The sequence below is a fragment of the Acinonyx jubatus genome, chromosome E1 (assembly GCF_027475565.1).
Source record: "Acinonyx jubatus isolate Ajub_Pintada_27869175 chromosome E1, VMU_Ajub_asm_v1.0, whole genome shotgun sequence".
Classification (NCBI taxonomy): Eukaryota; Metazoa; Chordata; class Mammalia; order Carnivora; family Felidae; genus Acinonyx; species Acinonyx jubatus.
Window position 1 is genome coordinate 49,009,336 of NC_069397.1, and position 17,310 is coordinate 49,026,645.

At 41.9% G+C, this 17,310-nt stretch overlaps 1 protein-coding gene across 3 annotated transcripts in view; it reads right to left on the bottom strand.

Moving 5' to 3' along the window:
- Positions 1–404: 404 nt before the first annotated feature.
- ABCA6 (ATP binding cassette subfamily A member 6) overlaps positions 405–17,310 on the bottom strand; it is a 60,009-nt gene continuing 43,103 nt past the window's right edge. For 2 of the 3 annotated variants that reach the window (XM_015072665.3, XM_015072666.3), the window contains exons 26-39: positions 15,761–15,880; positions 14,038–14,115; positions 12,427–12,518; positions 11,603–11,723; positions 10,404–10,521; positions 8,988–9,079; positions 8,336–8,502; positions 7,798–7,873; positions 7,626–7,720; positions 6,851–6,970; positions 6,333–6,473; positions 4,620–4,699; positions 2,586–2,641; positions 405–2,454 (exon numbers count right to left, since the gene is read on the bottom strand). In XM_015072665.3, the coding sequence (XP_014928151.1) occupies positions 2,353–2,454; positions 2,586–2,641; positions 4,620–4,699; positions 6,333–6,473; positions 6,851–6,970; positions 7,626–7,720; positions 7,798–7,873; positions 8,336–8,502; positions 8,988–9,079; positions 10,404–10,521; positions 11,603–11,723; positions 12,427–12,518; positions 14,038–14,115; positions 15,761–15,880 (1,458 nt within the window). In that variant the 3' untranslated portion in view covers positions 405–2,352. Of the gene's footprint in view, positions 2,455–2,585; positions 2,642–4,619; positions 4,700–6,332; positions 6,474–6,850; positions 6,971–7,625; positions 7,721–7,797; positions 7,874–8,335; positions 8,503–8,987; positions 9,080–10,403; positions 10,522–11,602; positions 11,724–12,426; positions 12,519–14,037; positions 14,116–15,760; positions 15,881–17,310 lie in introns of those variants that run through there. The other variant, XM_015072668.3, reaches the window with a different exon arrangement.

The window sequence follows — 17,310 nt, forward strand, 5'->3', positions numbered from 1 at the left end:
ACAATAGAGTTTGAGATGATACAACTATTTTTCCTTTAAAAAAAAATTCCTTTTAGGGGCGCCTGGGTGGCTCAGTCGGTTGAGCGTCCGACTTCAGCTCAGGTCATGGTCTCGCAGTTTGTGAGTTTGAGCCCCGCGTCGGGCTCTGTGCTAATAAACAGCTCAGAGCCTGGAGCCTGCTTCAGATTCTATCTCTCTCTCTCTCTCTCTCTCCCCCTCCCCTGCTCATGCTTTGCCTCTCTCTGCCTCTCAAAAATAAATAAATGTTAAAAAAGTTTTTAAAAAAATTTGTAAAAAAATACCTTTTGTTTTATTCTGATCTCCTTCCATTTTCATACCCACGTATCTGCTTTGGAACATATTCCTAATAAAAACCCAAGTTTTCAAAAACAAGCATATCATGATGGTTTTAGCAAATCATGTCCAGTTTAATCTTTTAAAATATTCATACATCATCTGATATTGGTTATTCAGTACTTTGTAAACGTATTTCTACAACACTTAAGAACATTTATAACTTATAATGAATAGAAGCAAAGATTCCATCATATCATTACGTGAATGGTTATGTATGTTGTGGTCTTGTACATCTGAGCAAGACAGGAGAATTTATTGCCTGAGTTTTAGAAAGAATTTAAATGCAACTCTCATTATGATATGAATTTGTCTTTACAGGGTGCGAAGGATCCTGAATAAACAGTGCGATCATTTATCATGGATTTAGAAATATAATGTTCCAGATATAATTTTGATGTATGTAATATATGCAGATAAATATTTAATTGTATGAAAGTTTACAAAATGGATATGAAAAAGATTAAAGTACAAGAGTAAATGAACAAAGAATACAAATAATTAACACAAAATAAAATGCAAACATAGAAAACTAGAACTCCACCATAAGTTTAAAAGTATATTAAAACAATTCCAATGTTTTATCAGCAAATATGCATATATGTTTAATTAAGAAGTTATGTATACTATAATGATTCCACCCCTGTAAAAGAGTTCACTAAAGAAAGAAGTTGATTTTTGTTTTTTTTTTGGTGTGGAGAAAGTGTGCTGATTCTTTTATTCAATTTTATTCCATTTCTATATTTTTCTCCGTTATGCAAATGTTCTTCAATGAGTATCACAATTTGTTTTAAGTTATATAACATATCACCAAAAAAAAAAAAAAAAAAGGACATCAAGAATACTGCTTGGTATCCAAAAAATTTTCTGGTGATATTCAAAATGAAATAACTATTGCTTAAGGAAAAAAAATAAAATTACATGTAAAGCACACACATATTTTTTAAAATTTAGTAATAAAAATGATACATGCATGTGTGTATACAGATAGAAACACATGTACATATACATATGTAAGAGGGAAGTGATTTTAAAATAGCAGAAAATACAGTTGGCCCTTGAACTACATGGGTTTTAACTGTGCAGGCTTACTTACATATGGATTTTTTATCATACAGTACAGACTATGTATTTTTTCCTTATGATTTTCTTATAACATTGTCTTTTCTCTAGCTTACTTATTGCAAGAACACAGCATATAAAACATGACATACAAAATATGTGTTTCTGGTATTGGGAAGGCTTCCAGTCAACAGTAGGTTATTAGTGGTTAAGTTTTAGGGGAGTCAAAAGTTATACGCAGATATTTGACTACATAGGGGTTTGGCATCCCTAATCCCCATGTTGTTCAAAGATCAACTGTACACAAAAAACTGCTAATGAGTTGGTGAGAAATCAACACCTCCCATAATCACAAAATAACATATTCAAAAATTTTAAAATCTGAACAAATGCTGTGATGCCCCTATTTTCAAAAAGTATGTTTGAACTGCTTCTCCGATGTACGTGCTTGTTCATTTGTGAGTCCAAGGGACTCCTCTGTCTGTGAATTTCAAAACAATTTCTGAAAAGGTTTCAGAGGAAGACTCTTGGGTTTTACTTGTGTTTTACAGCAAACCCATAAACCTCATGCATTCCAAATGGGCGTGTAGCACAATATTTCAGCAAGGGAATTTTTTAGTAAATGTCATATTTCAAAGTTATATGCCATGTTTGAAGTTATACTTCAAAAAAATTCCAAATTTGTGATCATATTTTCACAATACCTGGTACCTGGTCTTTAAGTAACTTTATCAATACTTTGTATTGGCTTTATCACAGATTTTCTATCATTCCTAAATTTAAGAGGAAGAATGACTTTGAAATTTATTCATTTATTAACTAAACATACAAAACATACCTGATATTGATGTTAATGATTTTTAAAATTATATATACTGCCAATTATAACATATAACATAAGCTTATATGACACAAAGAATTAATAGGTTTGAGCTTTTAAGAGTCGTCTGAAGGAGAGAGGAGTTCCCATCTCATGGTTGTATCAATTTCTTCTTCAAAATTCCCCAGCTCCTGTTCCTTAGAAAGCTCTGAAAATACCTAAAAAGGAGACATAGCAGAAGGAAAAAGAATATCAACTTGTTTATTGTCTTCCAAATTAATAAGAAATATAAATGGTACTAGTGTGTGAAATTTACAGGAATGATACAAAACCATCAAAGCTGACCCACCTTTTCCAATGTGCACTGGGAGAGGCTGTATTCTTCCAGGTTAAATTTATGTTTCACTGGGAGGGGGGGTGAAAAAAAAGGCAAATAGCAGATGCTTACAATTTATTACTAAGGATTTTTTCAAAGGCATACAAAATAAAAATACACACGATTAAAATAAATAGAACATAAAGCTGAAAAAAAACGCTTGGTGAAAGAATGGAGTCACGAAAAGTCATAGTGTTAATATAAATGCAAATTAAGACTCTTAAATACAGAGAACAAACTGAGGGTTATGGGGGTGGGGGGTTAGAGGGATGGGGAAAAGGGAGATGGGCATTGAGGAGGGCACTTGTTGGGATGAGCCCTGGGTGTTGTACGTAAGCGATGAATCACGGGAATCTACTCCTGAAGCCAAGGCTACACTGTATGTTAGCTAACTTGACAATAAATAAATTTTTACAAATGCAAATTAAATTAATCTTGATAGTAGAGTTTTCTCATATTACATTTTGATATGGTTTATTACTTAGTATATATGTCTTGGGAGACGTATGAATTCCTTGAGGAACTACATAATTGATTGGTACATTCTTACACAGAAGGAAGATTTCAATCCCATCCCTTCCACTTTGAAAGGACCCAATACTTCTGTGTCACTGTCTTCAGTCAGTTTATCTGCTGTACCAAGCTCTCTGCTGGGCCTTCCCACCGGGAAATCCTCGTGAGACTGGTCATCGAATTTACATGTTCAAGTGTTCACAGTTCACTACTCACCCAGTGAGAATCTTCTGTGTGTGAGCCACCCTTGGAACCATAGGCAAAGGAGGGGCGAAAACAAAACCCCTGCGTTCTAAGGGCAGGAGTATGGGCCTTAAATAAATAAGGACTTAAATATGTAATAAATGATGATTACTACTAGGGAGAAAAAATAAATCAGGTAAAGGAAACAGGAAGTGCCAAGCACTCTTTTTTTTACAGGATGGCTGGGGCTGGCCATAGTTACCAGGTAAGAATTGAGCAGAAACTTGAAAGAAGTGAGAAAGCAAGGTGGGTAGTTAGGAAACAGAATTTCACGAAGCAGAATCAGCAAGTGCAAAGTCCTGAGGCAGGAGTGTGCAAGTCTGGTAGCATTTAGGAAGTACTGGGAAGTCAGGGTGTCCAGAGCGGAGGGAATAAACCTGGGATTCGTATTCTCTCAAACACGACGGGCCAGGTACAGGTCTAGACACTTGACAAACGAACTCATTTAATCTTCCCAATGACCCTGCCAGGTGGGCACTGATATTACCTCTCATTTCTAATTTTTTAAATGTTTATTTATTTTTTTAGAAAGAGAGAGAGAGAGAGAGAGAGCAGGGGAGGGGCAAAGTGAGGGAGACAGAGGATCTGAAGCAGGCTCTGGGCTCTGACAGCTGAGAACCCGACGGGGGTTTCGAACTCACGCACCGGGAGATCGTGACCTGAGCTGAAGCCCCACGCTCAACTGACTGAGCCTCCCGGGCTCCCTTACCCCTCATTTAGAGATGGGTCATCTTAGACCTGCAGAGATTCAGTGGCTTTACCAAGGTAGAGGGGCTGGCACAGGAGTTGGGGGTTTTCACCACTGTGCTGTGTGAGAAATTACTCCATGACAGTCTGCTGAAAGCCGATGAAGAGGAAGAACAGAGAATTTCCAGTGGCAAGAGGAGCCATGCACAATGCAGGGGACAGACTGAGCAAGAGACACGGACGGTTCATTCACTGTGACAGGAAGGCAGAACACACAGGCACAGAGGCAGGTCTCCTGATGGATGGGGGCCAGGTTTTCCGCTCAGGTCACATGATCTTATGGTGGGTGGGATGGGAGACTTGTGTCAGGCTCCAGGCTGACAGTGCAGAGCTTGCTTGGGATTCTCTCTCTCCCCCTCTTTCTGCCCCTCCCCTGCTCATGCTCTCTCTCTCAAAATAAACTTAAACAAAAGAAAAATATATTACACAATTATCTACCACGAAATTATTACCTAAGTCTGAACAGATTCTTCCAAAATTTTATTTTATAAGGATAACTCTTACCTGCCTCTAATTTGTGAAAGGTCTGAGATAGAGGGTACACATCCGCCAAAGGTATCTTATAGGCCAAGAAGGACGAACACCTGGGAATACGAAAAATGTCATATTTGATGTTGAGTTTCAAGGGGAGAAGATGACCATCAAAATAAATACTGATATTAACATCGGTTTCCTCTGAAGAAAATAAAAATAATGCCAGTTAACGTATGGCTTACGTATAGAACAAATAACATGACCGATGGAAAATCCTTAAAAGGTCTTTGGTGGCTGCCTGTTGGAGTGAATTCTCCTAGAAATAATGCAGCTTATCTGCATATATGCTCAGTGTATGTAAACCTTTCTGTTATTGTTGTTGAACACGGGCGTCTGAACTGATCCCTTTGCTTAGTTTAAATTAGGTTGCAATTAGGGGAGCCTGGGTGGCTCTGTCGGTTAAGCGCTGACTTGGGCTCAGGTCACGATCTTGCCGTTCATGAGTTCAAGCCCCGCGTCGGGCTCTGTGCTGACAGCTCAGAGCCTGGAGCCCGCTTCAGATTCTGTGTCTCCCTCTCTCGCTGCTCCTTTCCTGCTCCTGCTCTGTCTGTGTCTCTCACAAATAAATAAACATTAAAAAAAATTTTAATTAGGTTTTAATTAATTAACTTAATATTTCATCTTTGTCACTAGAAATCTAAGGGAAGGGGGATATGAGGTTCAGAGAGAGGGACAGACTAGGGAAAGTTCAAAAGGCTTTAACTATAAACTTCCCTGAGCTCTGAGGACAGGAAGAGCCGGAATGGATTCGGATTAGTGGCGTCTTGTTTCCACTTGCCACTTCCAGCTGCATGACGTCGTGCCTAGTCTCAGCTCATCCTCCAATGGCTGTCTGATGCCCCCGGCTGGCCCTAGAGCTGCTCACACCTCCAGGCCCGGCCCCTTTCAGCCCAGCCCTTCCTCTTCCAGCCTCGCCACCCACGGCCATCCCACCTAGATCGAAATCGCTTCTTGGGGTTGTAACACCAAGAGGCTGGAAGCAGGACCGGGTTACTTGCCCTGGCACAGCCTTAGAGAGTTCCGTTATGTTCACGCTGGGCTAAAATGGAAACAGCAGTTGCTGTCCCTGCTTCTTTGGCGTGCTCCTCTCTCCAGGGAGTTCCAAACTCAGTTCTTGTCACGCCTCCTCGCACCGTCCCCCACCAACAGGCAGGCATACACAAACACACGCGGACGTACAGGTCCACACACGCGCCTTTCTGTTCTCCGCTTTGAGGCGTGAAAACTCATTAGAGGGAGAATGTTTGATGATCTCGACTGCTGTTTGTTTCCTAGCGGGGAATTCACCCTAAATACGTTACATCTCTTAAACTGTAAATATTTACATCTTTTAAATATTTTCAGGGAGGTCTGTGGAAAGCGCATGGGGCCAACCATGGTCCCATGTGGGTTCCATGCAGGAGAAGTTCCTTTCCCCCAATTTTTCCAAGTCCTGTTTTGGGTTGGGGCCAGCCCTGGATGGCTGAGGAGGCTCATGCAAGGTGTCCTCAAGCCTTCCCAGGGGACACAGCTTCCTGGGTGGCTCTCCAACCTCTTGCAATCTGGAGGGGTCTGTAAATCGGTTTTTGAGGTCCCTAACTGTTATTATGAAGTCAAATCATCCTGAAGTTCTCACAGAGCAGAAAAGAAACCACTTGAGTGGGTAAAGCCAACAGGTTTTTCCGTAATCAGAAGCTCCTTCACCTTTCCTGCTGTGCAGCCTGTGGGAAGAGCTTCAGAATCTCGGCTTGGACCCAAGTCACCTGGGACGATTCCTTCACTTTCAGTTCTAGAACGTAATCCTTGCCCAGTTTGTTTTTCAGGTGTTGGATGGAGCCGATGCACCTACGGGCAAGAAGGAAAACATGTTGGAAAAAATGTTACTCCTTAAACTTCTCACATTATTCCTTTTTTTTTTTTAATACTTATTTTTGAGAGAGGGGCAGAGAGAGTGGTAGAGAGAATCCCAAGCAGGCTCCCAGCCATCAGCGCAGAGCCCAATATGGAGCTCGAACCCACGAACGGCGAGATCATGACCTGAGCTGAAGTCAGACACTCAACTGACTGAGCCACTATTACATTATTTTTAAATTTCAGATGGAGGGAAAGGGGCATCCCTGAGCGAACTGAAGGAAAGAACTCTAGGTGCTCACAGCGATTTCGCCCTTCCTGTGGGGAATCTTGTTCTGAGGGCCAAGCACAGACTCCAGAAGGACACCCACCTCAGCCTTCCAGACACCATGATGGCGACACGGTCACAAAGGGCCTCTGCTTCAGCCAGGTAATGGGTGGTCAGCAGGGCCCCCTTCTCTGTGTTTTTAATGGCTGCCTGGATCATCTGCCTGAAGCACATCAAAAAATTACCATTAAAAAAGGGGTAGAAAAAAAGAGAAATGGAGGGAGAATTGTAGAAAGAAAACACAGTTTAGGAATCATTTTTATCAGGCAAGTTTCTAATTAAAAAAGCAGAAATGTGCATATCGATTAGGTTTCTGATCATATGAAGTGTTTAATATTTTTAACGCTTTGATATTAATATTTAATATTTTTAGGTATGCCAACGGTATTCTGGTTAAGTATTTTTGAACATTTATTTATTTTTGAGAGACACAGAGAGACAGAGTATGAGCAGGGGAGGGGCAGAGAGAGAGGGAGACAAGAATCCGAAGCAGGCTCCGGGCTCTGAGCTGTCGGCCCAGAGCCCGACGTGGGGCTCGAGCTCACAAACCACCAGATCGTGACCTGAGCCGAAGTCAGACGCTTCACGGACTGAGCCACCCAGGCGCCCCAAGGGTTTTTTTCTTTTTTTAATGTGAATACCACATGAAGATGATACAACATCAGAGAATCTATGTGTTAAATATTTATTTTCCCAATTATACCGATTATCTCCACTAGATTAGAAATGAGTGGATTTGGTGTCCTGAGATCAGTTTAAAAACACAACTTTTGCATAAAGGTTATACTCCTGGCTCTGAGGGTTATGATAATGCTCACCACATTTGTTGCTGCCCGCCTGGATCCATGCCCGTCGATGGTTCATCCAGAAGCAGGATAGGCGAATTTCCCAGGACGCTCAGCACAAAACACAACTGAAAAGCAGAGAGGCACCTTATTTCGCTGCTTCCATCATACCGGCCCTCAGAATAACATCACACATCACACACACCTTTCGAGTGGCTCCGGCCGTCAATTTCTGCACCGGCACATTTAGCTGTTCGCGCAGGGTGAAAGTATCCACCAGCCTGATGGGAAAAGGATGAGAATATCAGCGCAAAAGAGGATGTTTGGAAAATGTGATCCCACAGAAGAGTAATAGCTTTTGGAGGGAAGCCTGGCACTGTTCTTCTGAAACTCGAACGATCGGAGAGAAGAACAGTTCGTTTTGGAACATGGAAGGCTTTTCATCTGGTAAAAAGTCCTAGAGGGTAACTAGAATTTCGAACTTGGAACTGAAACGGATGCTTATTCGTGATCATTCATTTAACACCGTCCATTATTATATGCATTTTTGTGTTTTTTAAAGATCCCTCAATCAAGGACGCAGGAAACAGCTCCCGTCCTCCAACCCTGCCCTACCACTGACACTCTCTGAAAAGGTGGAGGCGTTGCTGCTTCTCTCCATTCCTTATTAGTGAATTCAGCATCAGTGGTACAGCCTCCCTCCCTGCCTTGGGACCGAAAGGAACCAGATGACCTCATTTTACCGTGAGATGGCAACAGTGGCGTCCCCTTTCCTCAGCCCTTTGATGGCAGTGAACACCTCCAGATGTTCCCTCACTGTCAGGCAGGGCCACAGCACGTTCTCCTGAGGACAGTACCCCAGGAAGCCCACCATGCTGTCTCCCTGATGACCCCAGCCTCTCAGCTCCACCTGAGAAAGTAAACCGGTGTTAGACCCACACGCCGCCTTTCCTCTCATCTCACGATTCCCCAAGACACCGCCACAAAGCTAAAAAATACCGCAAGTTTTTGAGCATCGACAGACTATTCTCAGATTGAAATCATAAAGGCTTTGTCTTTCTCTGTCTGACTCATGTCACTCATTTCACAGTATACCGTCTACGCCCAACCACGCTGTTGCAAATGATAGAGATATTGAAATCATTATATTGTATACCTGAAACTAATTTAACACTGTTAACTGCGCTTCAATAAAAAAGGGCTTAATTAAAGAGATAAATAAACAGACAAAAATTAAAAAGCTAAAAAAATGAATACAATAGACATCGGTTCATACATTTCTTCTAGAAAATCATTGAAGCTGCTAAAAATAGAGTCTCACGAAGATACAGCCTGCATTTATCACGAAATTTATAGTTTGGGAATAAAAAAAATCATTCTTCCATTCTTTACTACCTCTCCAGCCGTGGGCTTTGCGATCCCAGAAATCATTCTAATAGATGAACTTTTACCGGCACCGTTAGGTCCTAGCAATCCCAAAATCTCACCTGAAAGAGAACCACTGATTATCAATCTGGGAAGTGAATCATCACAAACTCCACGCACGGCACTATTTTGAAATTGATCACATACATGCAATTCATGTCGCCAAACCATGTCCTTTAACTCCTATAATTGTATGGAATAATAGTGAAAAGCTTGTGGGTTTGATGTCAATAAGTCTTTTGTCTCCCAGATTACTTTTTTCGGGGAAAAATGTGCCAGGTGCTTTTCGGTAGTAGGCACCAGATGTTCTGAGACCATGGTTGAGTGATCCCTAAACTTGGAAAGGCAGGGACATTTTTGTCCATCCCGAATTCCCCCACCTGCATCCAAGCCACCATTGTCTTTCATCTGAACTGATATAAGAGCCCCTTAACTTGTCTGGCACCCATATTTACAAGCCAATAATAGCCAATGTGCAATTTTTTTGCGACACTTAAGCGCTAACAAAAAGCTGGCTAAAACCTCTCTGGTGGCATTCTACTAACTTGGTATAAAAATCTCAACCCGTGGCTGTATTTCGCAGAGTGGCATCTAGTCTGGCCCTGCTCCCGACTCGGACTTCCTCTCTCCCATCTGCGGCTGCATCACTAGTCTCTCCGTGCCTCGACCATTCCAAAGGCAACCCCAGGTCTGAGTTCCTGCCCGTGATGTTCTCTCTCCCTGGGTGCTCTTACCTCTTCCTGTTCGCATAACTGACACCTTCTTATCACCCAGGTCTTGGCTTAAACGTTACTGCTCTTCCCTAGGGTCTTCCCTAACCCTAAGTGAATGTAGCCCCAAGCTGCTCATGCCATTTCATGTATCTGAATGCTCCACATAGAAATTGCTTGCTATGTGCTGGGGCGCCTGGGTGGCTCGGTCGGTTAAGTGGCAGACTTCGGCTCAGGTCATGACTTCATGGTTCATGAGTTCAAGCCCAGCGTTGGGCTCTGGGATGATAGCTTGGAGCCTGGTGCCTGCTTCAGATTCTGTATCTCCCTCTCCCTCTGCCCCTTCCTTCCCCCTCAAAATAAGCATTAAAAAAAATATATATATATATATGAAAGAAATTGCTTTTGTGCTGACACTTTTCTTGATAAGTTAGTTTTGTTTTTTGATCCTCTCTTAGGATGTAAAATCTGTGAGGATAGGGACTTGCCTATTTCTTTCATGATTATATTCCAGCACCCAAAGTAGTCCCTGGCATGCTTAAAAAATATATGTTGAATGAATGAATGAATGAATGAATGAATGAATGCTTCAGCAAGTACAATGGTGCCTATAAGATAGATGTTCAGTGGGTACTTTTAAAATAATGGTGAATAAGCTTAAGTGATTCTGCCAAACCTTTTTTAACACAGAAGGAGATATTTCTTGCTGCTATTTTCTTCTTTCTCTTTGAGAAGCAACTTTTCTTCTGCCCTGCATACTCTTTGTGGAGACAGCTAGCAATTATGACAGGTTTCTGGAATAGAGGACAGTGTGATTTTCCTCTTAAGCTTCAGAGATGTTATGTTCCTATGTTCTCACTGCTGGAATCTTTCTTACTCTATGTCATAAAACAAAGTATATTTCAGATTGACAGTAATCAAATCAATACCACTTGTTTCAAATGTAATGTGCATTCGTTGATGTCAACAATATTTCTTGCTTCTAAAATTAACACAGATAGCTTCGTGGAAACTGGCTCATTGCCTTCCCAGAAGTGCCCAAGCTCACGGGCACGTCATAACATCTGTCTAGCAGATAAAAGAGTAACCCTTTAAATCTTAATCCCTATTCAGCATTTTATAACAAATCTCACCTAAATTCCCCAACTTGGGAAATGTTTGGTTTTGAAATGATAGCTCTACCTATCAAAGCCCATTTTTCTCAAAAGGGGAATAGCACCGGGGCTCCTGGGCGGCTAAGTAGGTTGAGGGTCCCACTTTGGCTCAGGTCATGATCTCCTGGTTCCTGGGTTTGAGCCCCGCGTCGCACTCTGTGCTGACAGCTCAGAGCCTGGAGTCTGCTTCGGATTCTTGTCTCCCTCTCTCTCTCTGCCCCTCCCCCACTCACGTTCTGTCTCTTTCTCGCTCAAAAATAAACATTAAAAAAAATTTTTTTTTACAGTGGAATAAAACCATTATATTCTGTGTTCTCCTTTGACCTTGAGGACACCCCAAAGAAGCGCTTGCATATTTAAGAATTACGAAAAGGCACTGAACTCTGGGGCACCTGGGTGGCTCAGTCAGTTAAGCGGCCGACTTCAGCTCAGGTCAGGATCTCACGGTCTGTGAGTTCGAGCCCCGCGTCGGGCTCTGTGCTGACAGCTCAGAACCTGGAGCCTGTTTCGGATTCTGTGTCTCCCTCTCTCTCTGACCCTCCCCCGCTCGTGCTCTGTCTCTCTCTGTCTCAAAAATAAATAAATGTTTAAAAAAAATTTTTTTTTTTAAAAGGGCACTGAACTCCAAACTTTTGCTATGAAAACCAGCATATCGCCCTCTATTCTCAATAGCTCGTGAATATAGGGCCGTTAACATCCACTTTGTCACTTGCTTTTCTACCTCCTCTGAGAGTGAAGTGGCCAGGGCAGTTGCCGTTCTTATTCTTTCTGCTTTCACATCTTCATCCTCGTCACCAGGTTCTTCTGGATTGGGTTGAGCACCTCTATTTTGGGGGGAAATTCTGTGGACAAAACGAAATGTAGGACAGAGGTTTCTTCGTTATGAACGATATCCTTCAGTCAGCAGCTCTGTGATCGTGCCATTGTCCTTTCTTTCAGTAAACTGGTGATGATGATCATGGCCCTGTGAATACACTGCTTCCGCTTTCCCCAAGAGCTCCCATCTCTGTGGCCAGAATTGCTCCCTTCATGCCCTCCGTGCTGTTGCCTGTCTTTCACTTAGAATCTCTGACCTGTGCCAATGTGCTGACAAATAACTGCTGCTGCTTTCAAAATCAGGTCACCTACATCTTCTCTGTTGACTCTGAGCCCAACTTAAGGACACCTGACATTTGCTTCAGCATCTTTTACTGTCTGCCTTTCCTAGAGCTCTTCTAGAAGGTCCCTGTTATGAAACACTCTGGGCTACATTCCTCAACCAACTCCATCCCACCTTCTCTGTTCAAGGACACGTGGTCACCTGAGAGGAGAGACTGGCATATCTGAGTACTCATTAAATTCCGGAGGAACTGAAAACTTCCCTCCGCCGATGAGTGACAGAGAGTCCTGTTTCCAGGCAGTAAGTCAGCAATCCAGTGACCATCGTGAAAATCAGCCTGCTGCGTACGTTGTCAATATAAACCCACGCCAACAGGTCAGTAGTGCAGCCACTACGTGGGCAGGTTCAAATATGATACTAAGTTCGAAATTAAGTTGTCTCCCAACCTGAAAACAGGATCCCTTCGCGTTATTTTCTTTCCCCATTTCGCTTCCATGCATCTCAGGAGAAACACCAGTATCAACGTCTGAAAGTAGGGCTAGGAGCAAAGAACAGCGGTTACACGTCGGCATAAGTTCACAAATATCATTTAAGCGTCTGAATTAGATTGGTGGCCTTTGTCTTCAGGTAAAATACAGGTGAATCATTCTTACAAATCCGGGGAGAAGGCCGGCTGTCCGGTGACCATCCAGCTCCATGCCTCCTTTCTGCTCACAACCCACATCCTGGCTGTCAGCCGAATTTATCTGCTCTACCTTCAAAATCACCCGGAACCCAACTGCTTCTCACTCCTGCCTGTGCTGCTCCCCTCCAGGGTCCAGGCCGCCATGATTTCTTATCATGATATTACAACACCTTGCTCCCTGGTCCCCTTCTCCTTCTCCTCCCTTTGCTCCCAAAATCTATGCTCAACACAATAACTAGAACTACTCTTTTACAACATAAGTCTATAAATAAACTTAAAAGCAAAAAAACAAAAAAACACAGGGTGCCTGGGTGGCTCAGTCGGTTAAGCACCTGCCTCTTGATTGTAGCTCAGGTCATGATCTCATAGGTTTATGGGTTCGAGCCCCGCATCACACTTTGTATTAGCAGCACAGAGCCTGCTTGGGATTTTCTCTCTCCTCCTCGCTCTCTACCCCTCTCCCACTCACACTGTCTCAAAACAAATTAACTTGAAAACAATAAAATAAATTAAAACATAAGTCCAATCATATTGCTTTGCTTAAAACCCTCCAATGAGTCCTCAGTTACTCAAAGAAAAGGTAGTCCTTAGAGTGACCCAGAATGCTCTGTGTCAGCTCTTTCTGTCCTCTTTGCACTTTACCCCGTGACCTCTGAGATCTTCTCTTGTACCCTTCTCCCCTTGGTCACTCTGCCACAATCACACTGGCCTCCTTGCTTACCCTGGGACAAGCCAGGGTCCCTCGTGCCCCTATTACAGGAATGCTCTTCCCCAAGCTCTCCCTACAGCCTGCTTTCTTGCCCCACCTCCAATCTTTAGTTCTCAATCAGGCCTTTCCTGACTACCCATTGGACACAATATATACTATTTATTTTAGTTTATTATCTGGCTCCTTCAACCAGAATATAAACTCTACAGGGGCAGGGACTTCTGTCCAGTTTTGCTTCTATGTCTGGAAAAGTAATGACACGTTGTATCCAGAGACAGTAGCTTTCTTCAGCCCAAGCATACCAACAAAATCATCTTTCCCTTTCATTTTTATTATTCAACGTTGCCCTTTTTATCTCTAATGCAAAGGACTGAAGTTACATTGAACCTGTGTTTCTTACAAGCTCTCTCAAATTTGGAGGTGGCATAAACAGGATAAATAAACATAAAAAGTTAATTTTATATTAAATTCTGGACTTACCCAGTCCACTCAGGCATATAAAAACTAACTCATGATTTGGATTCATGTCTGAATTGTCTTATTCTGAGACTGTATCAAAAGGGCTTTCAAAGCTGGTACCCGTCAGATAAAACCAAATAGTTATTGTAGTAAATGGTAACTATAAAAAAAAAAATAGGTAAAGAGGTAGAAAGGCCTTCTTACTATTAGGCATACTAGAAGATCAACTCCACTCAGATCAAAATGGCGGTCCTGATTGTCTGAATGGTACGCCTGGGCTCTCTGCAAAGACAAAAAGAAAAAGAGCTAAGTGGAAATTCATCAGCTTTATGATTTGCATTTAAATAATGAAATTCCAATAAACCAACCAACCAACCAATCAATAAAATGAAATTCCACAAATTGCATATTTTCAATGCAAGCATCAAGCTTGATTCCTCTGTGTGCCCCGGTGACAAATATTCCACTGCAGGGAAGAGAGGGGACCGCTACTCAATGCTGTCTCCCAGTGAACAGGTGACCTATGTCTGTTCTCTTTTCCAATCTTTTGTTGTTGTTGTTGTTGTTGTTGTTTAATCTTTTGTTTTAACATTTGCTTCAGGTCTACTGAAGGCATCACAGAGAGAGGATCCTTGTGAAAAATAATAGGGATTGACAATATTTGTCCCAAATGCCCCTCAAGAGCCTTTTCTGGGCCCCTTCCTACCCTGATGGTGACTTTCCCACCATAATAGTTAGCCACATCATGCTATTCTTCCTTCATCAGTCAGTACGTTCAGAAAGTAGCTCATTCCTCCTAAATAACATACGACAGATATAAGTTAGTGTGGTTCACTCGGCAGGTCTGCTTATATTTTAGGGGATTGCTTTAAGCAAAGGAAGGGATTTCCAATTGAGAATTCTAAGTGTTCCTCAATCAATGGAAAAGTGCTTTTGCAGACAGAGGGCTTCCCAGGGGCCCCAAGAACATGAGGGATTAGGGCAGCTTTCTCTACTTTCTTTGAAGTATCATCCAGGATGATGTGGGGCCCTAAAGAGCATCTTCCTGGCTGAGCTACCCAGCACATCTATCTCCTCGTGCACTTCTTTCCATTTGAATCCCACTTTCTTTAATGCCTCCTGGTCTTTCCTGTTTCAGTGCCTTTGCCTCCCTCCACAGAACATGCTTACCTTCTGCCCCCCTCTCCTGCTAATTAATTCTGACTCATTCTTCAGGATCCTGTGGAAGCATTGCTTCCCCCAGAAGAATCATCTGACTCTCTAGATCATGTCAGCTGTGCTTTGTATCTTGCCCTTGGCACTTTGCCCTTCTCTTTTGGAACTTTTAAGCCTTTTGCACTGAGTCGTTTCACCAAGTGAATGGTGAAAGGATGAATTGTGCTATCTTGCTCATCAGGTGTCCCCAATGACCCGCACAGTACCTGACACAGAATACTGTTTCCCAAAGACAAGCACAGGGTCCAACACAGACCACTGGTTAATGTGTATTTTCGAATGAATAAATGACCCTGTATATGGTTTTATCCTCACAATGGATAATGAATACCTATTAAACTAGGCAACGGTTTTCAATCTGGCATTAGATTTGAATAGCATTTGACAATGCTTATGTTTTGCAAAGTGCATATGGCAAAACTTTATTGAGGTTAATTTTTCATGCCAGGAAATTCACCCACTTTAAGTATACAATTCAAGGATTTTCAGTAAATTTACAGAGTTGGGAGAGCATCACCACAATTCACCTTAGTAACATTTTCATCACCCCAAAGAGATACCTCATTTGCATTTGCTATCAAACCCCATTCCCAACCCAACCCAACCCCAGGAAACCACTAGCCTGAGTTCTGTCTTTACGGAATTGGGGCAAAGCACTTTAATAGGCTGCATATTCAAAATTAATGACATATTAACGGTTAATATTTCTTACCTCTGCCAAAAAAGCTAGAAATTCACCCATGGTGGATGAGGGAATTAATATCATGCTGGAAATCAAGACAGGTAAGTTGAAGTGATTCATTACAAGTGTGTCAAACATGATGGTTGAGGTCTACAAGGCAAGTGAAGATATATTACAGGTCAGACATATACAGTCCATTGATATTGGGGAAAATATTTAAAATGTAAATGTTATCATCTATATCAGAATTTCCCCACATACAGATTTACCACTTTCAGATGGAGAAGGGAAGGGAGGGGTTTTAGTTAATGAGAATAAACGTGACTGTGAGCTCCCCAACAGAAACATTTTACATAAAAACCTGGAGATTAAGGCAAAGACTTCCTAAGAGTGCATTAAGTGCAGTCTAAGACAATAAGATAAAGAGAGAAATCACCCTTTTACAGCTAAGGTAACAATATTGTGAATGTATAAAAACCTGCATAAGATGAGAAGCTATATGGGTAGTTACTTTGTTTTATTTTTTTATTTAAAAAAGTTTTTGTAATGTTTTGTTTATTTTTGAAGGAGAGAGAGACAGAGTGTGAGTTGGGGAGGGGCAGAGAGAGAGGAAGACACAAATCCAAAGCAGGCTCCAGGCTCCAAGCTGTCAGCACAGAGCCCGACGCGGGGCGCAAACTCACGAGTCCTGAGATCATGACCTGAGCTGAAGTCTGATGCTCAACCGACTGAGCCACCCAGGGTCCCCTATGGGTAGTTATTTTAAAAAGTCCATACTGCCTCCTACCTAGACTAATGCTTTCTCAATGTCATTCCTGCTCCATTTACGCCCCATTCCAAACAGATAATTTTATCTGCATTTTGATTACACTGATTGATTTTGAGACTCTGCATTTTGATTACAATGGACTTATTTGCTTTCAAAATACTGGTAAATGTGGGATGAGGGATAAAGATGATTTTTCATTGTTCTGTTTTAAGGATCAGTTTATTAGCCCACAGTGTGTATGGAGCACGATATTGAACATTTTCTGGATCTTATTAGTGTGAGAATTATCATAAAAATAGTAAAAGTTGTAGCTATTAAGTTCGCTGAATATCACACACATTAAGAACCTGGCATGCGTTGTTTGTTTTAATGCTCACAACACCATAATGTGGTCATTCTTCCTATCCCTTCCTTGTATGGGAAATCCAGGGTTTGGAGACCATAACTAACATCCCCAAGACCACACAGTCAGTCAGTGACAAAGTCGGAATTCAAAACCCTATGTGTGTGTGATGCTTAAGTCTTTATATCAGAAAACTATACTGTTTAGTGGGTTACATAAGGGAATGTTGAATGGCTACTCAGTGAATTTAGAGTTTGGGGGGAATGGATAATCTACACATAAAAAACAATTGGGAATACAACTAAAGAAGTTGTAATCAAGGGTTCAGTAAGAGCACAATAAGCATTTTAGATGGCAAATTCAAAAAAATTTTCTCATTTTACAACCAATAAGCTAAGACTCAGTGTGCCAAGAAGAGAGGTTACCTCTCTTCTTGGGCTGACATCATGGGCACCATCATGGGCTGAC